A 12,191-nucleotide genomic window follows, 5' to 3' on the forward strand; every position below is an offset into this window, starting at 1 on the left:
ACTCACAGAATCAGTTGCTTAAGATTACAGAGTGCTCAGAAGATTTTTGCTAAGAGCAGAGGGCCACCAGTTAGTAAGCAAGAAACACAGGCCAGAACAGAGAGAGGACAATACTAAGTATTTCAGGTTTAGTCCAACCCCTTATACAAGAATGAGATTTTTTCCAAGTGGACAAATCTGGAAAAAATAGCTGACTTCTTTCCCAGACACTTATGCTGCTGCTGAGAGTGCACTGCAATACAGAAGACTACGAAAACATACTTGGCCACTCAGCTAACTCATCAGGGATGCAGAAACATTGTCTGCTGGTTCAACTCTGAGCCATCTAAAGACATACAGTTAAAAGAAATTTCCCCTCACAGATACAAATGTGCAAGGAACAAATATAGTTTCAGACCAGCAGATGTAAGCACTTGGTCCCCTCGTCAGCCTCTATCTAGATTTGTAAATGAGTTGCTGCTAACATTTTCTGGAATGCAGGCAGCCAAGATGTTAGGAAGGAAGGTGACATAAGCAGGTGTGAATTTATCTGTAGCTGTGGGAGTTTTTTCCCCTCTCTCCCCCTTACCACCAGCCACTGTGGAGTGGAGTGATGCACACAGCCTGTGTCCTCCCCTCCTCCATATAAACTGGAGGCTGCATCTGCCCCCAGTACACACAAAACCCTCTGGCAAACCCCCACATGCCTCTTTTATGTTAGCATATATTCTGGAACAACTTTCAAGAAAATACTGTTTTCATATAAAGTTTCCAGCCTTGCCTCATAGCATGAAGAATCTTGTTTCAATCATACACACCTCAAGGTATAGGACATTAATAAAAGGCAAGCCTGCGGAACGGCTGCTTTCTTAATAGGAAGGAGGCAATTGCATCATGCAGTACAGGAGCTGGCAAGCTACAGACTCCTGATTTTAGCCTTCAAACTCAGCAAAAATATCTACACAGCTGCTCTTCAGAGAGATTTTTGGGATCCCCAGAAGCCTTATATTTTTCATTCTCAGGTTCTGTTCCAGCAGTTCCATTTTCATATGCAGTTTTCTTTGGCAAACTCTACCACCACATTACAAACTCCCACTTCAAGTCTGAAACATATAGCCTTTTCTCCCATCTACCATTAATTGTAAACGTAAGTGCTCACAATTTCAATTTGTTATATGAAGTTTCCTGCAGAGTGTCCATTTTTAAAGGCCCTCAACAGCTATCATCAGCAAACTGTGACAGGAACTCTGCCAAGGGCCAGCTTCAAGGCACTCCTAGGTGTTGACAGAAAGCTTGAAGTTTTGAAATGCTACTTTTATTTTGGGTGATACAGGGTAGGAAGATGGAGAAAGTGCAAGAAAGAGTGAAGCTGAACACTACTCAAAAAAGTTTAAAGAACCTAGAAACAAGTGCAGTGTCACCTGTGCCTCTAAAGGCAAGCTCAGAGGGATGAATGGAAGTAGAAGAGTAAGAAAATTTCCTTCTGTTTCTTCAGAGAGACATCCTACATTTAAAGCCCAAAGGGTGCACAGTTACCTTTTCAATATATATGCTTTCTGATGGCTTCTTAGCATAGGATGAAATCGAAACCCCTGAGGATGCCATGGAATGATTTTTATAATTTTCTCCTCGAGTTGGGTAAAACCAGCTATGCTCAACCCATCTGCTGCCCTTAGATGTTGTTTGCAAAGACATATAAAAATAGAAGTTAAAATTAAGCTGAACAATGAGAGCAAAGCCTAGCATCTGCCTCGACCTCCCTCCCCCAACACAACTTGCTTGGTATCGCTGCCCATGTGCCAGCAAAAGCCAATCACCACCTTGCTACATGACAAGTCATGAAATCAGAGCAAGGAAATCCTAAAGCATGTTAACATAACGAGAGGCCAGGAAAAGGCTGGAGAAGGCTGAGAACAACTTGGTAAAAGTTAACCTAAAGAAAATATTTTCGTTGCATGAAAATCCAACAAGGCGTAAGAACTGCATACAATGCCTCAAGAACCGAGAAGCATAGGTATCACTATTAGGTATGCTGACAAAAGATAGCTCAGGGTATGTTCTCTGTTTGAATCTTCTGTGACTTTTAAACTTCAGATACTTCAGATAGTTACAGATTTGAAGCAACAGAACTATCTAAGAACAATCTAAGAAAAACTAAGTGCAATAACATGTACATGTATAAGAGAAGTTACATGCACTGATGACACGGCATTGCTAATTCTCCAGAGACTATGGTTAAGATGACCTCTTAAAATTTGTTTTATAAGCTCTTTAAATGAATATAGCAATATATTTTTATTTAGTGTTTCAGAGTAACTATACTACTTAAAGTTTTTAAATGAAGACTCCCAACTTTCTGAAAAGGGATAGCGACTGAACATAGACACGTGCAAGAAGAAACAGCCAACTTTAGAGCTCTCCTGTGTTTTCCATTTATTATTCTCCTAACAAAGAGTACACCTGCAAAGCAGGTAGCAAAACAGAGATATATAAGCCAGATAAATAAGCAGCCACCAGCACAGTCTATTGTCTTGGACTTCATTTTACAGCTAAAAAACAAATTCAGCATTTGCATGCTGCTCTGTTTTGGCTGTCTGCTCCCCTTTCCTTCCCAGATTACTTTTTTTTAAGCTAGCAGCAGCCGGTTGGTGTAATTAAAACCTACACGTACAGCTCATTTGGTTGCATAAGCCTTTAAAAAACACGTAAAACAACTGCAGCCCATTACATAGATGTAAATCTGTAAAAACAACCGCAGCTCCAGCCCCGTCCCCTGCAGCCTTGGAGGGCCCGGTTCTGGCCCGTACCAAAGGCACGCTTCCTGCGGGCTCCCTTGCCAGCTCACATAAGACAAGCGCGAGAAGCAGCCGCAGCGCGGGAGCGCAGCACCGAGACGGTGCAGTCTGCCTCCCCGTGAGCTGAACTGCAGCTGCTTCCAGCCAAGCATGCAAAAACTGACAATCATCTAGGTTATGCTCTAATTTGAGCAGCCAGCAAACTTCTTGAAACTTGGCCAGGTCTGGTAAAATCTGGGTATTTGGCAAGTCTGTGAATGGAGTTGCTTTAGAGGGAATTTTGCCAGCAGCCTGGCGCTGCATGACAGTGTTTGCCAATCCTGCCCTTGAAAAGAAATGGAAGAGACACGGGCTGTCAAAGGAGACTTATGGAGACCCTTCACAAGGCACCTTGCTTTCTTCTGAGATAACAGCCCTATTAATAGATAATGAATTGGAAAAGACTATTAAGAATAGCTATCCTATTACAGTCTGTGTGAAAAAAACCCAAGTATAAAAGAGAAGATGCAAGCCGGTTCCTAGAAGAAACACTGACTGGTTGTTTTCTCCTTGAACTCTAAATATCATCTGCAGGAAGTGCTGTGCATGGAAGATGTGAAACCCATGGGATGTTTCTCACTGCTCAAAGCAATCTATATGAAATAAGGAATTTGTTCTTTAGGTAACATTTGGAATTTGTTTTATAACACATGAAAGAGAGAGAAAGTAAAAAGCTTTGGTTTCTCAGAAGTGAAGTGAAGGATTTTTGTAACTGAAATCAAACCAAAAAGCACTAATTTCTCCCTCTAAGGAAGATAGTCTGTTCAGTTAATTTTTTTGTTTTTAACATGAAGGTACAAAAACATTCAAGTGTCTTATAAAAAATTTGCTTTTTTAAAAAAAGCATACACAACAGAACTTGAATGTTGTTGATTTAAAATTCCATCACAGATATAGCTAAAACCCAAAATCTGTACCATGGTGTGTCTCAAAGTGTAAGTAAGGGGTCATGCACTCCAGCTATGAGAAAATGGTCTATATACCCTTTCAGTCAAGAGGCAGGAACAAACCACTTACATGAATTCCACTCTTTGAATTTCATTTAAAAGCTTGCATAAGGTATGACTGTCAATACAGTAATGTTTGCATGAAATGTGGATTTTTTCATGTATTGTCAAATTATAAAATGAGAGTTAAATATTGTTCCTTCATAAAGATATGAACATTTCCTCTTGCTACGTATTAACAATTTGCTCATACTGAACTTAACAGAACTGTTAATTAGTCCAATTTCCCATTCTGGCAGAGGATGGTTTTGTCCAACCTTGCCAGATATTTCATTAGCATTTCTAAGAGTTAGACTAAAGTGGAAAATAATTTTTCAGAAAATTTAATATCATCAATTTGATGGAATTATATTCACAGCAATCCTGCAGGGAAGAGGAAGGAAAAGGGACAATTGGGATTTGAAACTGAATAAAACCTCAGGAAAGTTTTGGGGAGACAAAAGCTCTTATATCCAAATCTTCCAAGAAACTTAACTTTATAAGAAAGTTTGGAATAAGAACCAGATTTCAGCCATCTCTTGACGAGAGAAAAAATACAGGTGGAGATCACTGTTGTCTTCTTTATTTTGTCCATAGTCTGAAACCTAGACACTGATGTTACCATCTGGACTATTGTAAGTTAATTATGATAAAAGTAAATCAAAAATTATTTTGCATCAGGGATAATTTCAGGTCACTGGAACATCTATGGACTCCATTCCTGCAGAGATGACAATCCTCAAATCCAGGGTATTAAACCTTTCTTGCAGCTCCCACTCTGACACAATTTTCAGAAGTTAGTGTGCTTGTCCACTAAAGTATTTGGATAACTTTAGGGGATGACAAAGAGTCTGTGCAAAAGATGCATCTTTCAGTGCATGGTGTTAAGACTGAGGATCCTCAGCATGAGCACAAGACAACCATGTGGAGACTGCCTGAATTTCAAAGGTCTCCTAGAGGATTTATTTATAGTAATTCAGAAGTGACAAGGGGAGGATGTTGCAATTTTTGCATTCCTAGGCACCAGTCTTCCTGAGAAAATATTTCTCTGATTTTCATGTCACAACTATCTAAACTATTTTCTGTGGTTTTCTTTTCTCAAGTAGAACAGTATAATGTCTGTAATAAGTCTATATTCTTTCAAAAGCTCCCTTTAAGGTAAACCATTATTACTTTAAAGGAAAGACTCCCTCTCAAAAGGTATTTAAAACCTGACTTACTTTTCGAACACTGATGTCCTTCACGACACTTACTCAATAAAACCCAAAAGTGAGGCAAAGAAAAAAGAATACTATGTACAAGATAAATATAAAAGATAAAAGGTGGGAATACGCTCCAAAATATATTTTCAGCTTAGCCTCAGAGGCATGAACATTCTGGTTCAAATGAATATATATCATCCTTACTGACGGACATTGAAAATAGCTTTGTGAAAGAGTCCTTGGAAAGTACATTTGTGGAGGTTTCTAAAGCTTTTTTGTGCCATTGTCAGACTCATTTTATTAAACAACAGCTGATGCAATTGCAGTTAAAAAATTTACAGAGACCTATTGTTTCACATAATAGCCATAAGCATTTAATTCTAGTTCAGTACCTTGCAGAAACACGCAAACATGGCAGTGATGCACTGGCATGCAGACAAAATAACTTTAGGACAAGGAAGTGCTGCCATTTATACACTGTGAATCATTTCCAAAATTTTTTCAATAATAGCAGCAGCTTCTTTAAATAACAACCTATTTGAACACTTGCTCGTGTGCAAAGAGCAGTAATGAATGAATTCTATCCCCTCCTGAAAAGGCCCTCTTTCAAAAGCCTTTTTTTGTTAGTTTAAGTGGGATTTAAATGATCAGCTTCCAAATTGGAAAGCACTGTTTTGTTGTTTAAGGAAGCTAGACAAAAAAAACTATCTGGTAGAATAAGACTACAATGGCAGAGTCAGATTTCCAGATAGGTTCTATTACAAATGTGCTTGGCAATAGTTTGTCTAGTGTAAGTGGGAGCAACAATGGGGCTGTGTCAACTTATGCCAAGGGTGGATTTGCTCCACAGCCTTAAAACTGATTTATTGTTTAGAGAAAGGACTGAGTCAGAGGCAGGGTGGTGGTGGGGAAAGTCAAGCAAGTCTTTAAAAACCTTGCTTCATTAGTTTGATGATTTTTTTTTTTAAGTTACTGAAGATTTACAACTCCTAATGAAAATCTGAAAATATTACCTCAAAAGAATTTATTAGTACCTAGACCTCATTAGTTTAAGCACCTACGCTTCATCCCACACCACAAAGAAATGGATCTATAAGACAGAGACATGAAAGGATACAGGCAAAATTTAGGAATTACATCCAAAACTGATCCAGACCTGGAGCGCATTGGATGCATACAATATTCAACAGGGGAGAGGTAGAAAATCCTGGCTTCTAATCTCCATTCCTCTCAGTTCAAACATTTTACATTAAGGAGCCATTTAATTATAAAACAAAATAAAAACCTAAAAACACTCCCTAGAGCAGGAAGAATTAGAGTCCTCTACACCTCTTGTTTAAACTAGTATACTACATGAAATACTTTGCTTCAAATAAAGGCCTGAGCAGTACCAAGAACTTCTGTTGCTGCTGAAGGTTTACTTGTAAAAGGAATGAAAATAAAAGATTTTAATAGAGACATATCGCACCTTAAGGGAAAGTACAGTGACAGGCTAAACAAAACTGCAGTATTTAATTGTTTCTCCTTTTGTGCTTTCAAGCACATTCCATTACAACACAGTATTTAATCGCATTAGGCAAATTGTTATACAATTGAATTCATTATGGCCTTATGAAGGTTACTATGGTCTTATGAAGGTTAGTCACCTCCAGCCTAATTATGCAAACAAGTGCATCAATATATACTCACAAGGATCAATAGACCACTCGTTCAAAGAGCTTCCCACATGACACTGTGGACCTCTTTCTAAAATGCAGCCAGTGAACTCTTGAGCACGATGGTGGCCAGCCGTCCCAAACAGACCCCTCCAGATCACTCTTTCCCAGAAGGAGAGTCCCCACGTTCCAGATGAGGTGGCTGACAACACAAATTACTGCCACGGTCCTGCGGGACACTAACGCACCTCAGGGCTGGGCTGCAGCTGGCTCTGCGCCTCCGCGCAGATGGTCTGAGATGGGCAGAACAACAGCATCAGGCACCCAGAGTCCCTGCGCAGGAACGAAGCCCTGGCGTTGCCCTGTAAAGGTAGGAGAAACAAGCCTACCTGTGCCGAACTGACGGCCGTACTTCACTTTGCATGTGAGAACATTGCTTGTGCAACAGTATTTTGGTTTTAGAGTCAGTGAGTGTGTGTGTATATGCATATATAAACACACACACACATACACATGCATCATACGCATCTGCACACGCTAAAAAAAAGAAAAAGAAAAAGGACTCCGAAGTGGGAAAAACGCAAACAAGACGCTGTCTGATATTAATAAACCATACTAGAGAACATTTCTGGGTCATGATGCTCCTTGGTAAGTATGTCTCTCCAGATCAGTGTCATGGTTTCTACACCTGTCAGTCTCTATCTTTTAAACCTGGAAAAAAAATAACCTGAGCAGGTCTGCTAAGTTTCACAAAGCACTGGAAACAGAATGAGAGTTGACTCACTGTATCTCAGAAATGGTATTTTTCTTCATTTGGGTACTTTTTCAAGCTTTCTTTGAAACCACTACACAGAAATATTTTAAAATTAAATGGTAATTAAATGAGCATACTGAACTGGCAAAATCAGAGCTCTTCATAGCATTAATCCGTATTTGTTCCAAGCAATTAAAAAGAAGTAGCTGTATCTGTGTTAATATATAATCATCAAATCCTTTTTTTATTTGCAGATACAAGGAAACTTTATAGTGTATCCCTCTAAGGCTGAAAAACATTGCACCAGATCCCTACAGTAACAGCAATCCCATTCTAAGAGTCAAAAAGCTTGTGTATATTTACTGATAATATCAATCTTGACTCATTCCCTAGACAAATTCACGATACCAAATTATATATGAAACTTGCAAAACAGGTGCTACACTGGATACAGTACAGCTTAAGAACCTAGCTCTGAAATTATTTTGAGCATAAAAACGTGAGATGCTAGACATAGCTGTAATTCAGAAGATTCAAAGGGAAGTCATGCTTTAATTATGTCCAATTCTCCATTTCAAAAGAAAAACATGCATATGCAGCTTTTGAAAATTAAAACCATATTAAAGTGTGGAGAAAACCCACTTGAAGTAATTAGAGGACTTGGACTTTGGCAGTAAGAACTTGCAGGTCATTATGAGTCATTGCCATCATTCAGTTTCCTCAGATGCAGAACAGAAATAGAGCAGATGGAGGAAATTGAAACAGCCCAAGCAAGAAGCAGAGAGTGACTCAATAAATACAACCCAGAGGTAATTCATTAGAACTCGTTATTTGGTATAAACTGCCTTGTGCTGCCTCTCCCAATACTGTATAGGAACTGTTTTCCTTTCTCCCCATCTATCCACAATTTTATAAAGGCTTTGTTTTTCTCACGGAATGCCTAAGTTAACCACTTAATCATCTTTCTATTCCATAAGAAAGAAACAAGAAAGTTAAAGGACAGAATCCATTAGCTGTAATTTTCTTACTGGAATCCTTAATTTCCTCCACAAGTCAGAAAGTTCACAGGATAATAGAAGATGAAGACTAGAAGAGGAAAATGCTATATTTGAGATATATATTCAGACTGCAAATGGAATCTCTTTCACACAAAACCCTTTCTTTGCCAAATTCCAATCAAAACAAGGAATAGTCCCAAGAATCATTAGCATCTGCAAGATTTTAAAACCCAATCACCATAGTTTCAGTTCAAATTAATCTATTTAAAAGAAAATTTATCTCCCGTCCTATGCCATTAAACTGATGTCCATGGGAAAAAATAGCTCCAAATATTAATGCTTTTTCAGAGTTTGCAATCTGTAGCGTGTCATGAAATTTCTATGTCCCAAAATACCCTGTCCTAAAAGGGCATCAATCAGCCCAGCAATCTGACTTCAAGCCACCTCAATGGATTCATGATTCTGAAATGGAATTTTAAATGAAGGATTACAAATATAGACTATCAGAGAGAAGCTTTCCAGAAGGTATTGTGCTTCAGGTGAAAAGAAAATTGCATTTCTTCTGGTTCTTAATTCTTTCAAGGGGCATATACATCCAATGCTGTTTTTTCCTCATTTGCGCTCAATTTACAAGTTTAACAATGGACTTACGCAGTTTTGCCCTCACTATCTTGTTTGGTGGCATTGGCTCCTTTTTTACCCAGCAACGAAGCCACTTTCTCAGGATCGCCATTCTCCACTGCCTGCAGCAGCCGATCATCATTCTTATTCCACTCATTGGTCTGGAGTAAAAGAAAGAAAAGAAATAAATATTAGTACCAGCACTATGCCCAGGCTTCTCTGAACGATCCCCCCCACACTTACCACAGAGACCTAAAACAAAAACCCAACCCAAAGATATGCCACTGTGAAAGTAACTTGCAACTTGGGTAGCACAGGCTCCCAAGGACTCGATGGCTGAAGCCAGGACCTAAGCGATAGGCAGGAGATGAGGCCCAGTACAGAAACTGATTCTGCAGAACAGCAGTGCAGAAATAAATCTACTTGTTCTTACTGTGATTAAGCAAGTTCTCCTTCATTTGTCTAGTCCTGATTTCTATTATGGAGTTGCACTGGCCCCATGAGACCATCATATACATCATGTGCGTAGGCAATGAGCTGTCTCTGATTCACACCCCACCCTACCAACACAGGCTGGCCAAAACTTTCCATGTTTAAGGCTTTCCCATACTGATGCTTCATAAGAGACTAACAAATCCAGAGATTGCCTTTTCCAGACTAACTAGTTTTACCAAGCTTTTATCTCCCTGTCAGATTTAGGACAAACAAATCAACCCATCAATAGACAGCACATCCTGAGCACTGCTGAAAGCAAAAGATGACCACCCTATGTTCAAGCTTTTCCCAGCATAATCCATTAAATTGTTTTGCTCATCCTTGTCAGCTGGATGAGTGAAAGGACACTTTTCTCTAATATGATGATTCCCCCCTTCCCTTCTGTACTTTCAGGACCTGGCCTATTCCCTGTACCAGACCTCCAAGCTGGATCTAACAAGAAAAGAGAGGAATGTTATCCCTCTCTATCCTGTAAGATTACAGAGAAAAAAAAAAAAAGGCTCTGGAAAAGGAGTAAAAGTTGTATCCACGCCTTCTTGTCTGGACTGACAACAGAGTGCAATCTTCCAAAGAGCATCTGGTTTGCATGGAATTAAAAACTGCATTTGGATTAGCACTACACCCTACTATACTCAGGAGTGCATCTTCAACAGATTACAGCTCTCTCTTTGACATCAGTCTGCTCATCTCCAGCATGACTGCCTATTTATCAGCACTGGATTTCTGCACAACTTTGGCAAGGATTGAATTCATATTAATAATGTCCCTTGAGAAATGTTCAGCTTAACCTCTCTGTCCTGACGCTCTGCACAGAGACTCTTTTGCCCCGAGCGGAACACAAAATCTGATGTTCCTCCTCGTGACCTGCTGAGGAAAAGAGAGCATGAGGTGTGCACTGATATGAATTAACTCCACAGACTGCGCACACCCTGAAAAATGGAACAGGAGAAAAGTGTTACAGGTTAGCAGCAGTTTAAAAACCAAAACAAAAAAACCCTCAGGGAGAGGGCTCAGTCCGAGCACGAGACGAGACAGGAGCCGAAGGAACGCCACCTGGAACGAGAAGGTCTGGACGGCAGCTCTGGCGAAGGAAGTGGCACGCAGAAGACGGAAAGAACAACTGCAGTCTATTATGCAAGTGCCCTGACTGGTGGGTAAATGCACATCCAGCAAGTTATATTCTTTATTCTTATAAAGCACTGGAATAAACCACTGTAGACTCTGGAGCATTAGTTACATCAGCAAAAAATGATGTTTCTCTTAGCAATATTTAGACTCCATGGCAATGAGTGCCCTGCCAAGCAGCAGTCTCCACCTAAAATGAAACTTTTTGCATATTCTTGGTTTGCGGAATTTTGTGCTTTTAAAGGGAGCCTATTACTAAAAGCAGATGTTAAAAAATGTATTTGCTTGTAAATAAAATCCTTTAAAATTAACACAGTTTTTGAGAGCATGTTACGCCTTTTGTTTTGGAGTTTATCCTGTTTCTATTCACCACTCATGCAAGAAAAAGATATTTAAATATAGGATATTTGATGAATCAACCTTACCCACAAATCACCAAGACAACTGCAAAGCATTGGCAGCACCTACCTCCTGCACTTTTTTTTTTTTTTTTTAAATCTTGGAAAGGGAAGGGGGAGGCTGCAAGTAATATGATAATGTACACACACACTTCTAACAAAATACTAACTTGTACTTCAAAAAAGAAATACAAGAACACCTAATTTAAGATCTCCTCATGACCTGAAATAACCCATTCTGCTTTAGAAACATGAAGCAGAATAAGCTACAGGAAAACGTTAAGATTAAGGCTTACTGAAAAACCTTGGCAAAATGGATTTCAGCACAGCTATAGCAGCATTCAGCTTTATAGTACAAGCATAGCTGAGTCCTCCAGGAGCAGCTGTGCGGATATTTAATATTCAGCTATTAAGCTGAAAAATTAGTGGTATATATTCCAATAATGCATTTAGCGGTACTCTGACATCAGCAAACCAGCACACCAATGCCAACTCCCAAATTTAAGAAAGAACCAAGATCAACAGTCGATTTCCCCTTGCAGGGGTCGCTGTGATAACTATCACCCTATCTATAATTACACTGATAATTAACATCCCCGACCCAAGAGAAACCAGCCCAGCTGGGTCTCAAATCACACCTCAGTATTTATCAAGCGTGGAAGCTGTACCTGGGAGATTTACAGATACTGAATGGGGGAAGCCTGGAGTGCTCCGAAAGTGGTTCTTCTGTTGCAGAATGATGCCGTGTTTTTGGTAACAGTAAAACACACTGACATACGGTACTAGTCTCTTGAAAGAAGAGAAACTTCATTTAATCTTTAATGTGGTTTTTAACCACACCTTTTTTGATAACAAAAATACATGTTCACACATACACAGCTGAACTAAGGTCTAACAGCGCATCATTTCAACAGCTGCTTCCTGTTCATTGATTAAGCAGTACCAACCTCGGACAAGCTGTAACTAACGCAGTTTCTCACGTGGGCCCTGAAAATACTCAGTTCCATCAGATTCATCGCAATGCCAAGGAAAGGCTATCAGTGTACATTGCCTTATTTTTCATGCAAAGCTGGTAATACTTTTACCCTCTCAGAGGAGGCTGAAGGCGAGAATAGGAAGCTCTATATTTGGTAATCATTTAAAA

General features: G+C 39.5%; 1 protein-coding gene across 2 annotated transcripts in view; it reads right to left on the minus strand.

Annotated features, from left to right (window-relative positions):
• The window catches only part of RAI14 (retinoic acid induced 14), a 100,243-nt gene that overhangs the window by 40,963 nt on the left and 47,089 nt on the right, over nucleotides 1-12,191 (minus strand). For both annotated transcript variants that reach the window (XM_067316101.1, XM_067316100.1), the window contains exon 3: nucleotides 9,060-9,190. In XM_067316101.1, the coding sequence (XP_067172202.1) occupies nucleotides 9,060-9,190 (131 nt within the window). The remainder of the gene's footprint in view (nucleotides 1-9,059; nucleotides 9,191-12,191) is intronic.

Source organism: Apteryx mantelli, chromosome Z, assembly GCF_036417845.1.
Source record: "Apteryx mantelli isolate bAptMan1 chromosome Z, bAptMan1.hap1, whole genome shotgun sequence".
NCBI lineage: Eukaryota > Metazoa > Chordata > Aves > Apterygiformes > Apterygidae > Apteryx > Apteryx mantelli.